At 25.9% G+C, this 26,786-nt stretch overlaps 1 protein-coding gene and 1 long non-coding RNA gene across 3 annotated transcripts in view; one reads left to right on the top strand and one right to left on the bottom strand.

Moving 5' to 3' along the window:
* The window catches only part of LOC126898908 (uncharacterized), a 132,392-nt gene that overhangs the window by 2,042 nt on the left and 103,564 nt on the right, over positions 1-26,786 (bottom strand). The window lies entirely within an intron of this gene.
* Positions 5,729-26,786, top strand: part of LOC126898786 (probable G-protein coupled receptor Mth-like 3) — a 26,250-nt gene continuing 5,192 nt past the window's right edge. Inside the window, exons 1-2 of one of the 2 annotated variants that reach the window (XM_050673131.1) lie at positions 5,729-6,487; positions 23,031-23,572. In XM_050673131.1, coding sequence (XP_050529088.1) covers positions 5,808-6,487; positions 23,031-23,572 — 1,222 coding nt within the window. In that variant the 5' untranslated portion in view covers positions 5,729-5,807. Of the gene's footprint in view, positions 6,488-11,852; positions 12,589-23,030; positions 23,573-26,786 lie in introns of those variants that run through there. The other variant, XM_050673132.1, reaches the window with a different exon arrangement.

The following is a 26,786-nucleotide window of genomic DNA, read 5'->3' as shown; positions in this document are numbered from 1 at the left end:
GATTTTTCAAAAAGTTATGGAAGTTTTAAGAAAAAAAAGTGAAAAAAAATAAACACATTATAGTAAAATTAATATCTTATCAAATTCGCATAGAAACTAAAAATATTATTTTTGGTGATATTTTCATAAAGTCTAAAGTATAATAATGATTTTTATACCATTTTCAATACTTAAAATTACATAAAATGTCTAAAATAAATGGACTTTTTTAAACACTTTTAGTGATATTCTTGGTCATCCAATGTTTGATATTTTATCTTCACATATCTATAAAACTAAACTTTACAAACAATCTATTGAAATAGATTTTAAATTTTAATGATAGAACAAAATTAATTTCCATTTTACTGTTTAGTAAATTAAATGTATAACATTTAGATGATTTTTTTTTTTTTATAGCTTCTTTCGTTTTTAGTAATTTATAAAAATGAAGAAGCTAAGAACTAAGAGAGAAACGCATGTCATTGCTGTCAACTATAATTATTCAATATGCTCTATCATTCTTATAAAAGACTTTTTATAATAACATGCGTTCTGTTAAACAAAACTCAAAACTAATATTATGTAAACGTCAAATATTAGATCCTTTATAATCTGTTCATTGTCAAAACTAAACAAGTTAGTAATTTCTTTACAACTAGTTCAAGTTAAGTTACTTTAATATAGAAAACTAACTAAGTAAAATATAAGTTAGTTTTTGGAATTTTATAAATTCCTAACTTAGTTTGTTAAAAATATTACCTTAAGTTATAGTAAAAGTTAAAAGTTACTTTTCATAGTTTAAAATTTTAAAACTTGTTTGTTCAAATGTAAATAATAAATTATAAACCTTGTATTAGTAACGATTGAAAAATTAAATTAAACAACTGGTAATTTCATAAAATGTTTCAAGCATATATATTTAAATAATAATAATCTATATTTCTTGGAATATCAGTTATTACTTAATAAAAAATATTAAATTAAAAGGTGTAACAAAATATAAATATATACTAGCAATATGACAGTATTACATATATTCATCTATATTGACATAACATAAATAATTATTTATAATATTCTATATATCAATGTTCTTTCTTTGCTAAGACAACATTCGATTACATGTTTAGGAAATGAATTTTAGGTTAGTAAATATATAAGAAAAAACAACACTTAACTGAATGGATGGTTATTGATAAAATAAGAAGGGCTAGGATTTATTTGCATTTATAATTTTGTTTGAACCACATTAAAAGTCCTAAGTTTGTGCAAATTTATTATGCAATTATACAATAGCATAGAAATATGTTTCATTTTAAAGGGATAAACATCTCTATTCGCCCAAAACTATAACAACATCTTACTTATTGTAAGTTTTCAAACCAATTAGTAAAAATTTGTACAGGCTGATGAGGCGTTTACAATAACTTAACAATGTTAATAAATCCCAGTCTTGATAATAAGTTAAGTTCAGGAATATTAAATTTAATAATTAATTATTAAGAATAAATGGTTAATGGCTACTAATACTCGTATGCATAGTCCTGACCTAATGAGATACATAGAAAAGCTTATGAGTTACATGTTAATGTAATTAATAAATTAATAATGTTATTTATAACGAGCTTATGGGTTACCTAAGATTTTACCTTGAATAGTCAAAATTCATGCGTTCAAAACTTATGATAATTTTAGGTTTATGGAAATAAAATCTCTATTAAAGACTGTTAAATAATAATTTTTCACTAGTAACATCGTGTGTAAACTTTTTAAATATTTATCTTGTTTTCCTTTTATATTAAAATGTAATATACTCTCTTGTTTGTTTGCCTATTTGACGAAAAAAGAATTTAATAATCTTGAATACAGTATTATGATGAATCTCTCTTAGGTTATCACATACAGTTAATAATATTGCATAAATCCCTTATTAAAATAATTAAAATAATTTACTTAACAATAAAATAACATACAGCTCAGTATGTATAAATACACATTAAAAAACAATTTCGATTGGTTGATTGAGACAACTTTTAAATATAATTTGTAGTATTAATTGTAATCACAAAATTTTTAGTAATATGACTGTTAGGATGCCACTAATTTTACAATTGCCTATATAAAAACACCTATAACTTTTCAGTAAACTTGATCATACAATAGTTCAAAGTGTATTTCCTGCTTGTAGTGTTCACTTACTTATTACTTGCAGGCTTAACCTCACTTAATACTATACTATATCATGATTTAATAACATTTATGTAGCTATATCATTTATGTATATTATAACTATAATAATGGTAATAACTAAGCATTACTGATAATTTTTACTGAAAAAACTATTAGGCTGTAAAATAATTATTTACTTTTTTTTTTTTTTTTTAATTATAATGTTCATCTTTATTTTTTATACTAAATTCCTTTTTTGGTTGAAGACGAAAATATATCTGAATTTAATTCATACTAAAATTATTTTTATACCTTCCAAATTAATTAATTTATTAAACTTATATGATTTACATTGATATACATGTAAATTGAGAATAATATATTGACAACGTCAACAATAGCACTTAAATGTTACTAATATTGAAATATAATTTATATTCTCTATTATTTTTATTCTTATTCGTTTTCTCTGTCTAAACAAACATATAAAAACCTCTTATTTTAAGGCATTAAAACTTTTCGATTTTTGTTTTACACGTCTTTCAAGAATTTAATAAAATTGACTCTCCTGACCTAGTGTCAATAGTTAATTTTAATTTTCCTGTTAGACTCACTCGTTCATACATTTCTTCTCATATTCCAAATTTATCAACCAATTATCAGTCAAACTCACCACTCATTCGCCTAAATATATATAACATATTCCAGGTTTGGGAAATGTTTGGTATTTGCTTAGAATCAAATACCAATCCTCTATTTTTATTGTAGACATGTTTTAAGAACTATATTATACCTGTTGTGTCATCTTAATATTGTACTAATACATATCTAATATTTTAAATTCTATCATTTACTTATAGTTAATTTTATTTCATTTTATTTTTCATATCATTTCATATTGTAACTTAATTATAAATTATTGATCTATTATATATACTTTCCTTTTGAAATTGGATTAGTTCCGTATTTAATAATAGAGAAAATAACAATACAGAGTGATCTGTTCATTATAAATCACTCGAATACTCACAAAATAAATAAAATAATCGAAAAAAATATTTGGTTTTTTTAAATTACGTATATTTCTTAATTTTTCGGTTAATAATTACTTTTTAGAATCATCCCTTATAACTTAAAAAAGTGTCAACTTTTTTTTCAAATGGCAGCTACATGATTTACTAGCTACTATAATAATGCTCTACTTAAGAAAACGACTGATCGATAATAACTTTTAGATCATTACTTTGGATGTTGTTCTTATTTTTCACCTAAACAAGATGGATAGTAAGGCCGGAAAATGACTAGTGATATAAATATCAGTCCTCAACCTCATCATCAGTCTTTACTTTAATTCTTTAATAACTTCTAAAGTACTAGTCCAAAAGTTGTTTGGAGTTAATATTCTATTTTATAAGTTAGTTAAATAATATGTTGACATAAAAAAAATAAATTGTACAACATTATAAGTTATAAAGTATAATTCCTAAAAGTAATTTATAGCTGATAAATAAAGAAATATATGTAGCTAAAAAAAACAAATAATACCTTACACTAGCTATTGAAAACCACTACTATTAAAAATAATAAGTAAGCTAAAATCCATTAATTTGGACATCGCACATAAATAAATATCCGAATAATACAAATATCACAATATTTTTTTTTAATTTAGTTAGTAACATATGACCATAACACTGACAACATGGTTTTCTTATCTATTTTGCTCTTGATCAAAGCCTTGTATAGATTATTAAACACAATTTGATTGATGATTCCCCTGCATGTGGTAGACTTAGCGAAACCAATTTGAAACCGATCACATTTATGTTTTAACTATTTTCTTCTTATAACACAAAACTTAACCAATAAAATAACAAAATATTAAATAATAAGTACGTGGTAACATGATATAAAAAAATGATATTTATAATTTTATACACAAACATTTTTTACATTATAAATAGAATAAAATTAATCAACGAAATGCTTATTAAAATATTTAGTAATCAAGTTCAACTGTAAAATAAAATTAGTATAATTAAACTGAATAATGTTATTGTAAAACAGTATGTTAGTAAATTCATAATGAAATTTTGTTGTTGATTCTAAATTTAAATTAACATTTCTCACATTGACTTAAATTTTTGAAATAATCATTAACTAGTGAAAATAAGAAAATAATTTATTAGATACTATAAAATAATATTTATTCGAGATACATTGGCAAAATATCTAAATTTTAATTATTGAACGTAATCAGTTAAATTTTAGGATGATCACACATTCAAGGTATAAACATGTATTACACACGAGAGATTACAAATACAGGTAGCTGACATACGTCTATTGACGTTTAATTTTGACATTATATGTGTTTAAACGCTAAATATTCATTGGATGTATGTTTTATTGAATTGATAATTATTTAAATAGCTTTTATACGAAATAAATATCAAACAGGTAATTATATTTATTCGAACACAGCACATGATAAAACAACTATTGTACAAATGTAAACATTTAAACACTGAGAAGAAAAAAAATATTAATAAAGTAAATTAATTAAATCAGAAAAATTATTCATTACTAACAGTACTAAAGAAACTGTATGTTGCTATAACGTCAAATTCCCATGAAGTTATCTGCAATTATTGTTTAACGTCATCGAATATTTTATTTTCAATATTATATACAAGGGCTTAAATATATGCGTGAATAATAACTAATAAAATGTATACTATCAAATTAATCAAAATAAATATTAGTACTTTTGTTTATTCAACTAAAATCTTTATTGAAGACTACATAAATTATCAATTAAACAAATTTAAAAACAATACAAAACATTACAGTTAAAGTTTTCCTAGGCAGCATGAATTAATAAAGACGAATTCGATTATCGAATTATATTATTAATTTATTTAATCAAATTTGCATTAAAGGACATTTATTACACGACAAACAATTTTATTAGTAAATACGAGTTCTACGTGAAGCATCACAACAACCGCTCTTCGAGTGCATAACACAACTACACGGAAAAAAATACGGTTAGAAAACCATATAAACGGTTAATATAGTGACATTTACACTTAAAATAGGTGTAATAACTGAATATTCGGTTAACACAGCCATTTATTTATTTATTCAAACTGTTTTTTATAGAGTTGCCATTATATAACTCGTTAATTTTTTCCGTGTGTACAGCGATGGAAATCTGATAGAACAAATACATGAATGTTTTGTCCTATCATTTAAGATACTCAGCTAGTTGAATATTAATCCAATAGAAGCTCCTATTCGATATGGATACGCCAAAAGATCCTGAATTAACTCGAAGATAATATCCTTATATCTTATTCATAAGAATCCTTTAAAGGTTAGGTTTAATTAAACTTTCAATATAATTTGTCTTACATAAATATGTTAACTCTTTTTATTGTGCGAAAATAATTGTTTAATACAAACAAATTCGATAAATCATGAATAACAACAATTCTTATAAGCTTATTGGAGAAGGAGATGCTATACAAATAATGCGCCCCTTCCTGTGAATCTACGACAGTGACCGCCACTAGTTGACAAAAACGCGTCTGTACTTGCCCACTACTAGAAAATACTCTTAACGCGTGACTGAACAACAGTGTGTTGGCGCAATGTGTACGGTCCGATCGTGCGTGGTACTGCTGCTGGTGATCGTCATCAGTACGCGCGTAACCGGCATTCGACACGAAGAAGATGAAAATGATGGACCACTGTGTTGTAAGACGCCAGGTGGCCAGCCGTCGTTGGCTAAATGCATGGGTGCCGTATCCGGTACTTTGTGCAAGTTTCATAAAATAGTTCCATTGTACGGGAATCGAGAACTCAATGGTACAGAAAGTTGTACTAATATTAAGACTGAAAACGGTACGATCGCGATAGGCCCTGTTCTAGCCGTACGCAAATGCTGTCCGCCGAACAAGTGGTACAACGGGTCTCTGAAAATATGTCAACCTCGGCCAACGATAGAAGGATGGCCACGACTGGTGGACGTGTTGCTCGATCTCGACAAAAAAACGGCTGCCGCCGTGAACGACTCTTGGACGGTCGGTTACAATTATGGACTTCCAAAGTGCAATACCTCTCAAGTGGTCGTAGACTTACCGGAAGAAGTAGACGCAAACCATCTGTTAACGGGTAGTCCAAGTGATCGTTGCGTGGACTTCCGACAAGCTCCCGAATGGCATCAGCCGAGTGGCTTAGTTGTAAGAGGATGTCGTCCCAGAGAAGATCATTGTCAAAACAGCACGTGCGTGAGGAAATGTTGTATGCACAACAAACGGATCATTGGACAGTGAGTATTTTAGCGACAACCCTTTAAAATGGTATTTCAATCAGAAAACACTTATATTTTAAAATATCCAAAATTTTGTACGACCTTAAAATGAATTATGACAAATTGTCGCCTTCGAATCAAAAGGCTCTACAGCAAATAAAATGACCATATACTTTTAATAGGAAATTATAACTTTTTTACTACGTACTATTTTATAAACGAATTCCTTTAGAGCTTATAAGAATGGGTAAAACTTAATGTAAAAATTAAGAAAAGACATTTTTTTTTTTGAGGCGTTATGTTACCTAAATCGGCTTAATTATATGTTTAATAGTAAAAAAAATGAAATGATAAAATTTTTGGAAAAAATTACTTGTATTTTAAGAATTTCTGTATCCAACTATTATTATTATTATAAATTCTTATTTAGAAAATAAAACATGTTTATTAATTGGCGGTATTTGATCTTATGACGTATGACACATATTATTATAATAATAATAACGTGGAAATGAAACAAGAATGTGTTCTGTCAGAGATGTTTTTTTTTTTATAATTTATTTAAATAACTTATTTAAAATCGATTATAATTAATAATGTATTTACTGAGAACACGAAAAATAGTCTTAATCGAAAACACTATGAGAACTACTTGAATGCTTTTTTTTGTGACGTTATAGTGACTAATAATTCGTTCTGGTGTGATTGAGCCGCAGGCGGAATGTTTTTTTTACTAATTGTTATCACACAAAATCAAACATACCAGTATTGTAATTGCTCGGACAAAATTATATATATAATATTTTATTTTTTATCAATGGTTTGTCCTTGTTAATATCTTATTTATAATATTATAGATCTTATCTGCGATGTTAATACATTTTTAAATGTATAAAACATAATATGTTATAAATGAAACCGTTATTAGTGTTTGGCGAAATTCATTGGCTATTCCGTTTTGTAGAATTATTGTTACATCAACACAATGAATACTTGTAGTATTTTTCATTCTTATAAGAATTCTATTTTCATTACAAAAAAAGGGCTGTACTGTAACATTATTAAATTATATAAAATATTTTATAATAAACCTTTATAACATAATATGTTGTAATGATATTATCTTTATAACTTTTTAACTATGAAAAAATACCAACCTGCTAGGAACTTTCATTTTTACAATTTAAGCATAATAATTTTCCGAAAAATACCATTTTCATTATTCAAAGATATTTAATAATCGTAAAGAAAAATTAAAAAATATTTAAATCTAAATGCAACATTTTTTTTTTTTAATAAAAGTATAGGAATACATATTTTGATCTCTGTGTTAACACTGATAAACACATACTAGACCAGCATATGTTAAGCGACTAGCTTGAAGCGAGTAAATGATTTTTTTAAGAACATTATTGATGTATTATTAGAGTATATAATAATGTTATTATTTATTTTTAACCAATATATTTAAAATGTTTTTCTTAAATTTAAAATAATAGGAACTACATGTAAAACAATTGTCACCATCTTGTACTAAAACTTAAAATTGAGATTTAGTGTAATAATTAGAAATAAAACTAAAATTAATTAATCATGAACATATATATAATAAGATGTTAATAAAAAACTATTTATCAAGATTCGTTTCATAATCTAGATACTGGTTTAAAAGCCAGAAAAAGCTATATTCACAAATTTACAATATTTTAATAAAAACATTACATGTTTAACTGATATTAAGCTTAGTTATTAATCAAAGACTTTGGAATCTTACTGGAGAGTTTATTAGTAAATAGGAGTATATACATATTTATAAAAATGTTTGTTTTTCGAAAACATACTCAAACGAACCATACATTATTAAGTGCTCATCGATGATTGAATACTTAAAAGCCTTAAGAGAAACTCATATCATTATTTTGGATATAAATAGATAACTTTAAAGGATTTTCATATAAGTCTGTTCACTCTTAATCCAGATAGAAACGTTTGACCAAAGTTTAACAGCAATAATAAATTCTTGTAAATGAAGAATTTATTAATAATAATCAAATTTTCTTGGTTTATAATGGTATTTATTTATTTTTATCACTTGCAAAAACTTTTTTTATATGTGTTTGTATCTAAGAAAATGACGAAGAGACGAATCAGTATTGAAACTTAAAACACTATTATAATTAGTAGTGGTTATAATTTAACCATTACATTTCGTATATGAGAAAAATGTAATTTACAAATACATAAAAATGGTGTTCATAACTTGTAAATTTCTAATTTTGAATTTTATGAAAAGGGTATTTTTTATGTTTGTTAAAAACGCGGGATGTAAAGTACATTCGAGACTCGTTTATTACATGGCTTAATAAAGACGTAACGATTACTTTTGCGTGACCATATTGAATTCCCTAGAATTCAACAAGTAAAACACCCCAGTAGGTCAATAAGATAGAAAACAATAAATGGTATAGCATTACATCGAATACGTTGCTCATAAATTGATGATGTTTACCTCATTGAGGACCTATATTCATTTATTAATTTACTAATGTTGCACTATGGCTGATTTTTATCCCATTTTTCAATTTTTACTGTATTTAAATCTATGTTTCCTCCAAAGTACTCCCAAATAATCCATCTCGTCGTCACAAAAGGCGATGGTGTAAACACCAGAAATAGTAAAAAAAAATATTTAACTCTAAATTAATATCCTGCCACTGGATGACCTTCCTTCTCAGTTCATTGTAAATAACAAGCTTTGTATTCTACATAATCAAGGACTTAGCATTTAAAATCATCGAAATAAGCGCTAAAAAACTTCATTATAAGCCCTCAATAAAGCACTTACAAACATTGAAAAACACTATTTCAAAAATGTCCCATTATTAACACTAGATATTTGTGCCTACTTTCCAAACTACAATAAACCCCAATAACAAAAAAAAAAAAAACAGAATTATGTTAAATTAAATGAGTTTAATTAAAAACAAAATAAAATCAGATTAAATCTTTTATAAAAAAAAACATGAACTAACAAGGTTTCTTGACTTTCTTGAATTTATGGGTTTTCTGAAAAAAATAATATTTTAAATAATAGCTGAAAAACAATTAATTTTATTATCAATTAAATGTATATACTTAAAAATGTTTCTTACCTTCATTATTGCAATTAATAAATAAGTATTTTCTGATGTTTTCAAATATAAAATACCGCCTGTTGTTCGACAGTATGGGTTTATAAGCTGAGAGTGTGCGCTCGATATGAACTGATGTAATAGGCGCATATTTAATGTAATCTATTTCGTCCCTGGAAAGTCCTCGGGAAAATCGCTGAAGTCATATAGTTCACTTCCATGTTCACCGTCGAGTATTTTTCTATAATTCTCAAGATGTTTTTTTTTCTCAACAACTTTGTTTAGTTTGGTAATAATTGATTTTCCGTGATTACCTTTTAATGTAGAAAATTTCTGTTGTACATTTTGAACCACTGCTAGTGAATCGCATAGTAAAACATCTTTTTTTGGCAGTATTATAATTACTTTATTATTATTACTTGGGCTTTGGTAAGAATTTCAAAATTACTTTTTATACGAAATACGGCTTCGTATAAGTCAAATTTGCTTCTAAACTTGTTCTCAGTAAACATACGTTAACTTTTTTTACTCTGTCTGCGTTGTTTTCATTTAAACAGCTTACAACGTGACGAATTTCTTTAAAATTGCAGCCTCAATCCAAAACCCCCCACGGGTAACAATTGTTGCAGGGCCAATTTTATACCTGGAGCCTTCAATTTAAATAATTCAACACGAGATAGAGCTTTACGAAATATTTTTTTCATATTTGATATTAATTCATCTGCTGTACCTAATTGTCCACGAATTTTTTTGGCAATTCTCTGTAGTCCGTACAACAAGTAACGTGAATATTTTTTGTATATAAGAAACGTATATTTTTAAGAACAGTACCTGATTTTACCATATAGCCAGTAGCAACTGATAATAATAATAAAACATTACTGTATTTTTTATCACCAGGCCATATTGTTTTTTCAAATAGTTGAAAGATTGGCTTTTTCTAATTCTTCTAAGTGTAGTAAAAGTATACTTCCTGTACAAAATGGTCTAAAAACTCCCACAATAACGTTGGCTATAAATCGTCCTTCAACATCACATGTCTCATCAATTGACACCCAAATGTTGTTTTGTTGGATTTTCATTTTATCCATAAAAGTATTAAAAATGTCGTCAATATAACTTTTTCTTGGTGTCGATTCCTTTTGGATACTATTACCAGTATATTTCTATAAAAATGTTCTAAATATATTGTTAGAATGCTTATTTAACGGAATATTGGCAGAAACAATAGCTTGGCATAAATCCATATTGAAATTTTATTTCGCTGAATTTTGATTGATTAAAAGTGATTGAGCTTTATTTTGCGCATATTTTTTGTGTCGCTTGATGCTTTTAATGTGTTTATCAGTTCTTAATTATTAATATATATATATTATAACTTTTTTTCACACTTTATCTTGATCTCACACATTATATGATATAAGATATATGATAAGACATGCCCGTCTGTGGACAAAATTTCATACCCGAATTCTAAAATGTATTTTTTTAAAAACACACTAGTTGATACTTTTTCTTTTCCCATTTTATATCTCGTTAAATTTAATAAATAACTTAAAGCTTCCTATAAAATGATAATTCACAGAATGTTTTTTGACTGGGTTCAAATGATTTTTATGAAAAATATCACCAAATCTAAATGTATACCAAATGATACCATAGAAAATTATCATTAAAATGTAATATCTTGTAAGGTTATCATTTTATATAAATGATAAATATTTAAAATGCAATATTTATTTCTCATAAAAATATTTTATCATTTTCCATTTATAATTTACGATTTAATAACTTCACTGCTAAACATTTTTTGACTGGTTTTATATTTATTTTTCGATTTATTCAACTTGTTATATAATATTAACAGCACACACAAAAGTTTAAATTCGGTTGATACCTATACCATGTGTTCATCACCGACAGCATCATTTTCATTGTATCGATATGTAGTTGGTTCAGTAGTGCATTGTACTTTTATAAAAATGATAATTTCTGTAATTAGAGAACTTCCATAACTATGTATACTAATACTGCTGTTATCAAAATTATTAAGACAATGATTGACAATTGTCGAGAAGTCTTTTCTCGACAGTTTTTAACTAAAATAAAAAATGAATTTCTAGAAAGTGGCTGTGGTGGATTGTTTTGATAGTACTAAAAGGTGTTAATATTTTTGTAGAGGGCGGGCTGTTTGGTTTTATTTAACACCTCATATATTTTCTGAACTAACAACGACCACTAGTTGCTGGAAAAGCAGTAAAAGTTATGCACCGCCAGTAAATAAATTTGACACGCAATCAAAGAACAGTGTACCATCGCGATGTATGCCGTCCGATCGTGTGTACTGTTGCTGTTGGTGGCGGCCAAAAACGTGTTGAATTTTGAAGAGCTGAACGTAACGAAGCCAGCACCACTTTGCTGTAAGACGCCCGGTGGCCAACCGGCATTGGCTAAGTGTGTAGGTACTGTTTTCGGTACAGTATTTAAGTTCAACGAAATAGTTCCACTTTATGGTTCGGTCATCGACACGGACAATTGCAAGAATGGTGCGACAGCAGACGAGACAGATAAAATCGGCGCTATAGTGGCTTTACAAAAATGTTGTCCGTCAAGCAAGTGGTACGATGTGACGTCGAGCTCGTGCCGATTTCGGCCTAAAACCGACGGGTGGCCTAGACTGATCGACGTGTTGCTCGATCTAGACCGGAGTACAGCCATTGACGTTAACGATTCTTGGGCGGTCGGCTACAATTACAATTTACCCAAGTGCAATAAATCTGATGTGATTGTTGATTTGCCGGTAGAAGTGAACGCTTACCGTATGTTGACCGGTAGTCCAAACGACCGGTGCGTGGATTTTAAACTGGCGCCTCGATGGCATCAGACCAATGGTCTAGTGATGCGCGGGTGTCGGCCTAGACGTGACCACTGTAAAAATAACACTTGTGTCAGGAAATGCTGCTTACCAAACAAACTCATTGTCGGAGAGTGAGTTTTTACATATTTAATGTTCTTCAGTATTAAATGTGGTTTTTTAATAATCTTATACAATTATAGTATGATGATGCGAATAATGTACTTTGAAAGATTAATTTAGAAAATGTAATTTTTGTGTAACATAAAACAATTTAGTAAAAAAAGACCAGCGACGTAAAATATTTCCTAATTTTTCCCATACGTTTACCAAAGTAATATCAACCATTATAATACCTATGCACTAGTGTAACATTTTCATATCCATTCTAAAAAAAAATAAATACAAACAACTGTTAATGCATACTTTTTTTACTTTCCGTTGTAAAAGATCAAAACCGGTCTATTGAAATATTTCTATTTTTGAGCCCATGAGCAATTATTTGTGTTTTAATATATTAACTAGAGTTTAAATACGCAGTGTTTAAAACTGTGTTTTAAGTGTGTTTAGATCACCAACAACTTTAACGTATATATTGGTCCAATGGGACATTTTGAACATTTCAAACTATTTACTTATGATTTAAACGGGTTTTTTTTAACAACTCTAATTTTAAAAAAAATGATCTAAGGATTTTTTTTTTTGAGGGAAGTTGAAAATTGCTGATTTTTCACATTTACATTTTTTTTGAGGTACTATTATCATTACATATTTTCACTACATGATATTCTTTTCTAAAATGTTTTGTTATGTCATTTGGATTTGACTGTTAATTTACAATTGTTAATACATTTTTGTTAACAATGTAAATATTATCACATTATTTTATAAATAAATAAGTATTTGAATATATATTAGACTACTTTTAAAGGCTAGACTATATTTTTTGAATTGATATACTGTTTTGACAGTTGACTGGTTTAACTTTGGGTTAATAACTATTTACTTGAATGTTTAAGTATAACAAATAGTTAATATGAACTGCTAACAGCTCGAAATTTGTTTATTAGTGTTGTTGTTTTCTTTAGAGATTTTATTTTGGTATTGCGCAATCATCAATTGAATCGTTTTAAAAATAATAATTATTCAAATTGACACCTAAAGCGTTATCTTTTGGTTTTTTAGTAATCATTTTGTACATGCCCACACTAAACCCTAAAACTATGCGTTCATTATGTGCAGTGTTGCATACAACACAGGTCAGAAGCGTTTGTTTCAATGTCGGTCGATTATATTTGACAGCTAGTACTCATTAATAATTTCTGTAATTCTTACGGCAATCTATAAAAAGTATATTCTACTTTTAACTCTTGTCCAATTTTATTTTTTTATTTACTTAGTTAATTATTAATTGATTAATTCGATTATAGTTGGTATGTATTTATCATGTATCATCTCATTATGTATTATTTATTACTTATTAAAAAATATTAACTATTTCGGTGTTAAATATTTATAAGTCAATAAAAATTACACTTGAAAGATACGAATTATAAAATTTTAGTCATTCTTATAAAAAAAAAATAATCTGTTATCTTAAATAACATAATTTAATTTGTCTACGCTACTGTTTAATATGATGACTATCGTAAAAATTCTCCTCCAGCGATTAAAAATTCTTATTAAAAACCAACGTGAGAACCGCCATAAGAAATGTATGTTCTAAATTAACTCCGAGAAGACTTCGTCTGACTAATTTTTATATAAATTCAAACGTATGAACACTATAAATAATTAAATTAAGATGTTTACTTAACTATAAGTTGAAGAGTTATTCAATATTTGCCATAAAAAATTACTAATTGGTAGTAATTTTATCTGAACATTTAAAGATTAACAAATGAGACACTTGACCAAGTTCAATTATAACCGTTAAAAAAAATGTATCTTATCATGTAGAAAATGTTAAATATGACAACGAGTTTATTACATTTATTTTTATACTTTAAAAGTTATTCGCAGCATTTTTATGGGAACAATGACTTTAAATAAACTAGAATTTTGAACAATTTAGGCATACTATAGTCGATTTACTAAAAACTCGAGAATATCAGGGAGTACAATTTCGTATGCAAATACTCACCGAGTTTGAGAATATAAAATTTATTAGTCCAGAACGTGAAACGAATAACACTCCTACATTTATTTTGACAACTATTTTTCTGTCGGCATATTATGGGAAAATATCGAAAGTGTAAAAACGCCATGTAGTTTTAACTCTGATAATGTAACACATCCACAACATATTGCAATAAAGTTAAGATGAATGACAAACTTTTTATACAGCTGTTGTTCTTTTTATTTTATTTTCATCAATTGATAACGTAATGTAATAACATATAAACTTAAGCGTAACTTTTGACTTTTTCACGCAATACTTCGGGGTAAGGTTGGAATTTAATTGTTTAAATAGAAAACAAAAAAGGCTGCGCAGTAATTTTACACAAGTCGCATTAGTCTATAGCGTGTTTAGTTGTTGGAGGACAGAAACACGAAAAATTAGTTTTTAAATAAAACTCTTTTTAAATTACATTTCACATACATATTATTGTGAGATATTTGAATATTTTATGGGTTTTCACAAATCGCATTTATTTGATGTTTGTGTATTAGTCTGTGAAATTGGCAATACTCTGAGATATAATTTTTATGTTGTCTATAAAACACAAAAAAATACTTTATTTATAGTTGCTTTTAATACTATTATGAGTCATAAACATTATGATCAATATATTTTGTTTAAAATATTCATTTTTCTTTTCAATTATTTAATCTTTAATTTTAAATAATAATACTAATAATATTGCACTATTTATTTTATATATATTTGTATATTTTATATATATTTTTAAATTTATATTTACGTCTATTATTGGACTTCGGTGATTGTTTAAACTTTTATTTATGCAAAAGCGAAGAAATTAATTAATCTAAATTTATTCTTACAATTATCCACAGTAAAAAAATCTTGAATACAATAAGTATTTTCAATAATCGCCTGTTTACCTTTACTTTAGTTAGCCATAACTAATTTGGGATTATAAATGTTATGAAGTATTTTTATAGTAAACTGTGAGCTCGTCTTGCCAATATACATTTATTGTCTTTTTCTTTTAGACAATTGACCTTTTCTCTCACTATGACCTGTTTATTATTATTTAAACAATGTCTAACTTTGGGTTTGATAGCCTATTAATTATAAAACGTAATTTTTTATTTAATTGTTTATTGATCATGACCTATACTGATTTTAAATCACTAATGAGTCATACTGATAGACGTCAATACAAATTATACATAAATTAATATTAATCAAGTTTATGATAAATTTATTTGATTGAAAAGATAAAAAATTTTTATTATTTCAAAATATAGAAAATGTAAGACGAGCATAAAATTCTGATTAATTAATATGTGCGAAATTATCTGAAAACATAATGGACGTAGCATGGAAAATTTTTCCGAGTGAGCCTACAGTCCCTACTCTGTACCTTTTCTATCACATTACATCGTCTTTTTCCTTTTCCAGAAACCCCATTTTTAGGTGGCTATGAAATTATTTAAGGCAGTATTTCATAATATATGTACATAAACCCGAACCTCGTACATGGCCCTTAAAGGGGATAGGGAAACATTTCTCCACTCCTACATTGAAAAATACCCAATAACTTGTTTAAATTTTTCATATTAATTGTAAAAAATATCATACAAATCCATACTAATATCATAATAAATATTTCTTATACTTTTTATGGGTAAGATATAAAGATGGAAGCTAGGGAAATGCACGTCATATGTGACTATATTCATGAACACCGTGACCGTAGTTATTACATTTAACTTAATTTAATCCTTGTCCTTGATCAATTTGAAACCAGAATGGAATGATGTTCTAAATTCTATATTTAACAGAGAAGAAATTAATTTTGACTTCAAAAGGCCTAGGTCGTCTGTAATGCTTTATAAAAAAAAAAAAATTAAAAAACACTAATAAGTTTATATTAAACCTTTTTTTGAGTAATTCTTCACATATTAATTATGTGTATAACAGTATAATAAAGTTGAAAGTTTACCACGTAATATTCAATTACAGTAATTTTAATTCAATAGAAGAGACAAACTTGAATTTTTTAATTATATTAATCGCGTGGAAAATATAATGTTATCTTAGTAATTGATCATCAAATATTATAATAAAACCTATAAATGATAAGTGTATTTATATAAAAAAAAAATGTCAAACATTTTTTGTAAATGCATAATTTGTATTTTTGATAAAATAAACATACAAATTTAGAATTAACATCCATAATTTCTGTAACACTAATTAAAAATTATTAATTTATTTATTTTTTTAATGTATGCCTTAATTAACTGAAAATTGATGCCTTACAACAAATATTAATTTTCATATATCCTCAAAACTTGTTTTCCATGTTTACTACAAACTGCTCTTTAAAATAACAGTAATAAAAGATATTTGACGAGCTATAAAAATATATATTGATAAAAATATATACTGCAGAATTTATTTATCTCAAAAATTCATCACTAACAGTGATAATATATAATAGTGGTATATATAAAGGACAAATTATATGTAAAAATTAAAGGAAATGTACTAAAACGGATCTTTCTAACAATTAAGTTTATTATTAGCCACAGAAGTAATTTTCATACATACAATTCGAGGATAACATCTAATAGTATGATTAAATATCACTTGAGTAACAATAACACAGCTAACATCAGTTGAGAATTTTATAACATTTCTTCAAAATTTTAATAATAATTATTATTATTATTATTAAAAAACTGACAATCGAAAATTTTTTTTTTTTAAGTTGAAGCAATATAAAATTTAAATTTAAATAATAATTAGTTATATTTATACAAAAACAGCATCACGTGTTAATTGTTTTCAAATAGAATAGAAAATTTGACGACTCATCAATTTTATATTTAACTTTTAGTTTGTTTATTACTTGTATTTCGCGAAGTTAAATTAAATTAAGCATTTGTTTTGGTTTTAATTTTTCTAAGTTATATATATAAGGTGAGTAATTACGAAAAAAATTTTGGTAGATTTTAAAAATTTTTTAAAAATTAATTTTTAGATAGATGAAAAATAATTTTGTGAGTGAGTAACATGAAAACATTCGGCTCCGTTTCTTTAAAAGTTTTATGCATGTTGTTTTTCTAGAAAAATAAATTGTAGAAATATCATTCAACATTAATTTAATAACATTTTTTTAAAAGTACAACTATTAAAATTTATAAAAACTACATAATTAAAGTTTTTGCTTTTAGCCAAATTGTTGTGGAGAATATATTGTATGTTATGAAAGTATAAAATTTAAAGGTAGCTTAACAAAGTTATATTAAATATAAACATATTTATTGCGATGGAATAAAAACGATTTGCTCTGTTTAATGTTTATTAATTATTGCACAGTGGATGTTTTAGTTCTTCAGGCTTCATTTACATCGTGTAATCTTTTAATCGCTAAAATGTATAACCTTTGAACCAGTGCAGATTATAGGAAGCCGCCCATTATTTCATTATGTTGACACTAGTTAAAATCCCTAGAGAAATATGAAAATAATAATAAATGGTTTATATTGAAACAAACTATGTGTATTAAATACTGTGTAGTAAAAAAGTTTTGTGAATTATAGTTACAACAAACAATATAATAAACAAGATTTTTATTTGTCAAAATAAAAATAAAACAATTTATTCCAGTAAAACTATATTCTAATAGTTATAAGTACAATACTAATAAAAGGTGACCTTATAAAAGTTCTATGTTTTAGATTTACAGTTATTTACTTATTAGGATTGTACTATTATAGGTAAAGCAAAAAGAAAATTGATTTTTGTTAGCAAAACCCGCTAACTTTTTTTATTGCTATAAGCAAAAATAATAGATAAAGTTTTTCCACGTTTGATCAACTCTTTCTTGTGGCACAAGTGGGTTAAAAATTTGATAAATAGGACTGTTTTCTTGTTTTTTCTTATATGTAAAAAAACAACTTAAAAAAAAATATGATCAGTAATTTATAGATTTTAACATGTTTTATAAAAACGTCTTGAGATATTTTCCCAGAATTTCGTATATTTTATGCATAAAATTTATAACAACATATGGTTAATTTCACTAGAAAAATCATCTAACAAAATATTTTTAAAATAACATTTCAAATAGAGAAGATATCTTGTAATGTTTAATTTGCTCCCCGTTTTTTATTGCTTATTTAGTCCTTTAAATTGACATTAATTATTAAAAATAAAAATAAAATTGATTGTTTTCATAAATGATAGTCATTGATACCTTCTTATACTCTATCCTAATTATTTGAATCGACCCTACCAGACGATTTAACAATTTTTTACATCAGCTGTCAATCTAAAGTAATTTTATTATAGCTGTGAGAGCCATAATAATCCATTGACTAACAGAAATAGCGCAATTTAAAATCAATGCTAAAGCGGCTACCGATTGATTCACTGCGTCACATCACTTTTCATTAATATTAATACCGTTGATTAAAAAAATGATAGAACAGTGAGGTCATGGCACAGTATAGACGTGGGGTAGTTGGGACAAGTATAGATGATATCTGACAGTGATTAAAATCACTATCATAAGAAATGCTTCGATGCAAATCCGAATTTAATTTTAAGAAATTGATGCATAATTACAAATGTAACATCAACTTCTATTTCCTTAACTATATGCTCATTAGTAGTTCTTAGATTTAAAAGTATAATTTACAAATAATATTTTTTATAGCAATAAATATAGTATGAAATTAATATTGTAAATTTTACAGAAAAATTATAAAAGTATATTTGTTACTTTTCTATGACACACATGTATAAAAATTAAATGGCTTGATGTAATACTTTATAAGAAATTTTTTTTTTACTTATGAATAAATACATTGGTCTACAAGGGGAACTTTCATCGTAATTAAAGATATACTTTTCTAAATATTCAATTAGAATTTTTCTATCACTTCTAAGTTTAGATATTATTACTAATTATTAAAAAATTAATATATTACAATATAAAAAAAAAATGACATATAACAAAAAAAAAAAAAAATGTCTACTCAATTATTGAGCGTATTAAAAAATCATTATTTTTAGAAATTATGTATAAAACCATGTTATCAAAAAAATTGGAATATTATAGACTGCTAGTAACACACACAAATATAGCTAAAAATTAATTAATTACTAGGAATAATTATTTAATTTGGTAGTTGAAACTATTATTATATCAAACCTAATTCGACAATAAATACTTTAAAAATATAAGAAATTAATGATATTAATTGTCTATATGGAGAAAGCTGGTTAAGCAACTTTTTATTTGGTAAAGGGGATTTTTTTCAATTTTTGAGAGTAATATCTTTAACTAGATAATAGTTGTGTTTATTTGATGTATCGTTACAAAAAGTTAATCAAGTGAAAGCTCAGAAAATAAATGAATGCCACAAAAAAAAATCACATAGTAAAATAATTTTAATATAAATAAGAAATTTCTTCACACAAGAGGAGACTACAGTGATTGGGTCCTTGATATTCATTGAAGTTATTAAATCTAAATGAGATAATAATCAAATGAGTTAAACATTTTTTTCTAATTTAAAAATCTTTGTAAGGTATTTAAAAATAAAATACAAAACCGAGAATTATAACACAAAAGTACCATATTTTTTAATATAGTAGTCATTATCACACAAACTAAATTTCGAAATTTTTTTTTTCATATTAAATAAGCTTTAATTTAAGATATATATAAACGTGACAGTATTTCCGGAACATTTTCAAAAATTAGGTTAAAAAAAATCTATTTTCTATTCGCGTGTTTAAAAATTTTAACACCCCCTGTATAAAGGGAAATGGTCTGATTTAATAAAAAAGTATGTCGAAGAAAAGAAGTAAATAAATAATATTTACCATAAAAAAATTGTATTGATTTATAGATTGCCCTAAAAGTTATATCAATTTAAATTTAAAATTATTTTTTTATATTAATCTATATTACATAAGTTTTGATTAAGATATACATAAAAGTGTCAGTACTTCCGGAATATTTTCAAAAATTAAGTTGAAAAAGTTAATTTTTTGAAAAAAAATTATCATTTTGAATTCCTTTACGTAGGCAGGTGAAACGTCAAATTTACAAAAAATAAACTAAATGATAGGTAAATATCTAATGTATTTATTAAAAAAAAATTGTATCTATTCATCTATTTTTAAAAAAGTTATGGCAGTTTTAAGTAAAAAAAATTTCGAAAATTAGCATTTTTTAAATTTGTAATTTTTTTGAGGTTTCCCCCATTTACGGGGAACGAGGGAATTTTTTTCAGTTATTGAGGGTAATGTCTTCGGCTACATACGTTTTGTGATCCTTTGACGTATCGTTAAAAGAAATCGATTTGGTGAGAGTTGAGAATAAGTTGTAAAAGATACAACAATAAAAAAAAACACATAGTAAAATCAATACCTTCTCAGCTTCGCATCGAACCTAAAAAAAATTGTTATTGTAAAATTTTCAAATCCAATATCAATTCTAAATGGAATATTTAATGCCTGTCAATTTAATATTATATAAGATACACTATATACTCCAAATTTTATTTTAATATATTTTTTGATAGATGCTTTGTTTTTAGTGACATTGACCGTACGAAAAAAAAAGAAAATAATTTGTTTTGTAGAATAAATACATTTTTGTATACATATAAATTTTACTCGTTAAAACATTTTTTTTTTTGTAGAAGTTGTTGTTTTTGAAATATAAGCTAAAATCAAGAAAACTACTCCATTTTTTACCCATTTGCGGCAAGGAGTTACCCAAACGTGACATAACTTTATTAATTATTTTTGTTTATAGAAATTAAAAAATTAGGAGTCTTACGAACAAAATTTTTAAGTTGACACTTGAAGACTACCCTTTTACTTATATTATAAAAGTTGGGTTTAGAAATTCATTAATTTTCATTTACGTCTTGTAGCTATTTTTAGAAGAAATTAGATACCTAATTTTTTATACGTTTTTCAAAAAATTTGCTTAGAAATATACTCATTTTTGTATGTGTAATCTAATTTAAATTTGAGTCCACAACTTACTAAAATATTAACTATAATTTTGCAAAAGTTCATATAATACGTTGTCTTGCATAGTATCCCTACAATATATTTTTTTTTCATTTTTCTATGAATTTATTTTGAGAGTGTTCATTGTGTTTATAAAGTAATGTAACTATTATTAGATAGTAGTAAAAAAATACAATTATACCGTATCCATGTGAAACAGACCCTTTTTGGTCGTAGATTGAATTGAAGTGTAAAATTATCCAAATAAGTAGCGGTTGACCAGAATCAATCGTCTACAGTATGATACAGATAATAACATGCAATCAGCAAGTTAAACCGAAGTACAATTACCCGCACTATAATTATCATACAGCTAACACTACACAATAATTTCTATGGTTATAAATTATAATTTTATGGGACTGACGTTGATATTTGCGTGTAATTATAATTTAATAAAACACGTTATTTTTCTAATTGAAGAGAAAAAATAAATACTATCATCACTCGCGGATACACTTAATATTTCTATAACCCAATTACTATAAATTTCATATTAGATACAAAGATGTCGAAATAAATAAATTTACTAATCCTCACCACAGTGTAGTAAAATTAACTTTATTAACATACTTAAACAAATGTTAATTATATTTATTTGTTTTATAAAAGTCATATATTTATTGAAAAAACTTTATAAATGTATAAAAATAAATTATGAATATTAACCTTAAGATTAATTTATTTTCTTGAATTACATTTCACTATTATTTATAGACAGAGTGATTATTCAACTATTATTCAAGCAAAATCTTGAAAAATATAAAATTTAATTTTTTATTTCCGAAAGTTTATAGTATCTTTCGTTCTACAATTTCGAAAAAAAAAGAATTATAATTCCCCTTCTTAAAAACTTATCAACTTAGTATTAAATGGCAACATATATGTTAAACCAACTTATAAACTAGAAAATAGGAGGCGTGTACCAACTTTTGGACTAGTATTTTAAAAAATATAAGTATTTTCATAACAGACGCATGCTTCATAACCAGTCCTTATGTTAAAAAATTAAAAACTTCCAAAATACTGGTTCAGAAACTGTTATCAGCAAGTAGTTCACTTAGATCATTCTCTATTTGTAAGTTGTTAAACATTTATATTTCTATTAAAAAAAAAACTTAATTTGATAATATATAAAGTGAAAGGAGGAGGGTAAGGGTTGAGTATTTAAAAAAACTTAGAACGTTGGTTGGGTTATTTTTAACTTTCAATATGAAAAAAATACAATATTTTATATTTTTAAAGATATTGTACGAGTCATAGTTTACCAATCCCCTGGAATTATTCTGTTAATTATCCTATTAAATTATTCGCTTAATAATAAATAACAAAATTTCTTAGATATTGTAATGAAACGACGGATATGCCACTTTTCTCACCGCCAATTGTCCAATACAATACAGATAGTAATGAAGAGAAATTGGAAAACGTCACCATATTACCTTTATATCAAATAAAATGTGATCGGTATCCATTGAAAGAATCGTTTCATATTCTTCCTGACGGAAGTCTTTATCAGTTATCATCAAAATTGACAGTTCCACATGACGAATATTGCATTGATTACTACGCAGAAAACTTTACCACGCAAGATATTGTTATGAAGGCGTTCATTTGTTTCGATAGATCTGGGCCCACAACTTCGGTCGCCCCTGATCAAGTCAAAGGAAGTTGGAAATACATTGTCTTAACGGCCGGCATTGTGCCGTCACTTATTTGTTTGACAATTACCCTGATAGTTTATGGCATTTTAACTAGTTTGCGTAACATGCACGGCTACTACATCATGTGTTACGTGGCATGCTTATTGATATCATACTCTTGTCTGTTGATAGTCAACTGGAAATCTGATGATTTAAGCCCTCCTATTTGTACTACAATTGGTAAGTAACAATTTTGTATTATTTTTCATTGTGATATTTTTTTGTTTCATTTTTTCAGTTCGGAAAAGACATATAGAAACTTCCAACTTGTAAGTCGCTAATTAAGCCTGTATCGACCAAAAATTATAAACATAATTGACCTATTTTATATTCAAATATTTTTTGTATCAACAATTATGAAATTTTTTTGTGAAAAAAATTCATATTAATTTATTAATATGGAAAGTAAAAATAATGGAAAATTTTATCGCGTACGATAGAAAAGACCCTCCAACAAACTATAAGTAGAATAATCCTTCAATATAAAATAGTTAATTTTGGAGTGTAATAATCTTTATTGTATCATAAGGCTTAAGCTTTGACTTGATTTTGAGTTACAATATAAACAACAGTAGAGACGGAATCGCGTATTCAATTCAATTAAAGTGCACTACATAAGTTCGAGTTTTCTCAATCATAAAAATAAGCTTACAATAAAATACATCGAGTTTATATATAAAAAAAAAAAAAATAGAATTACACATAATTGCTAGTTAGCGTTTGTAAGTCATATAGAGTCGTTAAAAATCATATCTAACATAACATTTATATTTAACAAATAATAAGAGCTTTTTTGTAACATCGTTTTATAGAAATCTTAATACTTTAAATTTTGATCCATTTTTTTGATATTTTTCTTTTAATTGTCTTGTCTGAATTGGAAGATAATTTTTTCATTTTGACTCTTAGTAAATAAATATGATATCTTCTTATTTACTCATTCATACATAGTTATAAAAGGAGAAGAAAGTCCCTTGATTTGTTTAATGTATGTTAGTACAATTTTTGTAAGTTGAGCAATTTTATAATTATTTAATTGTAAACGAAAAAATTTTATAGAATAAAAAAGCAACACCAGATTGGACTATAAATAATTAAGAGCTAGAGTCCACATATTGACTATCCTATAATTTTTGACATTAAATTATATAAATAAAATTTAGTATAATTTATACCTCAGAGACCTGAATATTAACAATGTCTTAAATTAAGACTCTTCATACAAAAAACAAAAAAAATTTCAAAATTTGCTTAACTGATCCAGGTTGATATTAAAACACCCATTGAATAATTACTTTTAAAAATGACATTTTTTAATATTTAACTTGCATGTTTCTATCAGTTTTCGTATTAGCTAGTTGATTCTGATTAATTAATGTAGGCCTATTTGTTTCTTTTTGAGTGAAGTTCACTTTTTCAGTTTCTTGGTAATCGTCCAAGTTATTCTTGAAGGTATAAGTTCAATACTTACATAATAAAGAAGTTTTAAGTGAAAGAAAGTTACTTTTGGCAAATATTGTACAAATAATGTTTATTAGTATTAATTCTCCAAGTCGTTAATGCTTCCATTAATGAGTTGATCGGATGAGTTATTTTCTACAGTTTCACTCTCCCCATCGTTTGACGATTGGCAATCCCCTTCCTCGATTTCGCTAGTACTAGAAGTTATCCATTATTTTATTTCCTAGACAATCACATTGTACTTAAATTAATCCAGACACTTCATCTGATATTACAATATTGAAATCTAACTCTGCAATTAACACGATAAAATTCTTGTAGTGGACTTTCGTAATTGGCTCAGTCCCATCTTCTCGTTTAAATCTCTTTGTTGGTGGTTCATAGTCACTACTTATAGAATCAATCAAAGATGTATACTCAATGGCTCCATTAATTTCCATTTTTAAATGATAAGATTAATTACAAAGTTTTAACAAAATGAAAAAAGTAATTTAATTGCAATATTACTATATGTTTTTTAATTTACGTATACTAAAATAATAAACACAATTTGAAATCTAAAAATTATTTGATACCAACATAGATTTTCCATTAGTTATATACAGGCTGATTTCTTTATCATGAACCAATTAATTAATAAAAAACAAAATAAATTTTATTAACACAAACATTTTTTTAATCTTTTAGTAACACATGATTTATCAATCATGTAATAATTTTTATGTTAATAAGATATAAAGGTATGAATCACGTTTTATTAAATATAAACATACATATTTAATAAATAATGATCTGATTTAAAAAATTGACTGGTCGATAACAATATTTCTGTTGTAATTAACATTTTTAAACTTAGGGGTAGGTGGAGTGCGAATTAAAAATTAATCATTGATAAAAATAGCAAAACCCGCTTCTCACATCTAGTCATTATTTTACATTGTTAATAGCTTCCAAAACAATCGTTCAAAAGTTTATATCAACTAGTCGTTTTTTAAATTAGATCATTAACGAATAAATATACTAATAAAATGTAATGTATATAGCCATTAAAAAAAGTTGGTTCTTTAATAAGAGATAGAGATTATAAAGAGATATAAAGAGATAGATAAGAGAAATAGAGAAGAGATTCTTATAAATAAAAACCCAGCACAGGGGGGTCAGGGCACAGTGGTGACATGGCATAGTTTGATCAAGTATAATGATATCTCACAGTGATTAAAATCACTATAAAAAAAAACGCAAATCTTTAGATAGTGTTTAATTTTAAAAAATTGGTGGATTTTTCCAAAAGCTACATGATCTGCTATTTCCTTATTAATATCCTGAATGAAAAAAGAATTATTAAAAAATATTATTTCTCATAAAAAAATTATGTTGATCCATATAATTTTCAATAAGTTATAGCATTATAAAGTTAAAAATATAAAAAATAAAATCGAGAATTTTCACACAAAAATAGCATTTGGTAGCCATTTTCAACGTAAAGATAAATTAAAGTCAGAAATTTTTTTTTTTCATAATAAAGTATATTACATTAGCTTTATTTTAAGATATTTATAAAAGTGTCAGACTTCTCGGAACACTTTCAAAAGTCAAGTTGAAAAAGTTAATTTTTTGTGAAAATGTTGTCATTTTAAATCCCCCCCTATGGCTAAATAAAGGGCTAAATTTATGAAAAAAATATACCAAATGATAGGTAAAGACATCAAGCATCTATAAAAAAAAATTATATTAATTTGTTCATTTTTAAAAAAGTTATGGCAGTTTTTTAAATTTATAATTTTTTTGGAGAATTCCCCCATTTACGGGAAATTTTTTCAATTTTTTAGGGTAAAGTCTTCGACTAGGTACAATTTGTGATTTTTTGACGTATCGTTAAAAGAAATCCATTCGGTGAGAGTTGAGAAAAAGTGGTAATAGACACAAAAAAAAA

Source organism: Daktulosphaira vitifoliae, unplaced genomic scaffold (assembly GCF_025091365.1).
Source record: "Daktulosphaira vitifoliae isolate Bord-2020 unplaced genomic scaffold, ASM2509136v1 Scaffold_2, whole genome shotgun sequence".
NCBI lineage: Eukaryota > Metazoa > Arthropoda > Insecta > Hemiptera > Phylloxeridae > Daktulosphaira > Daktulosphaira vitifoliae.
Note: the sequence above shows the minus strand (reverse complement) of the source record. Positions and strands in the feature narration are given on the sequence as shown.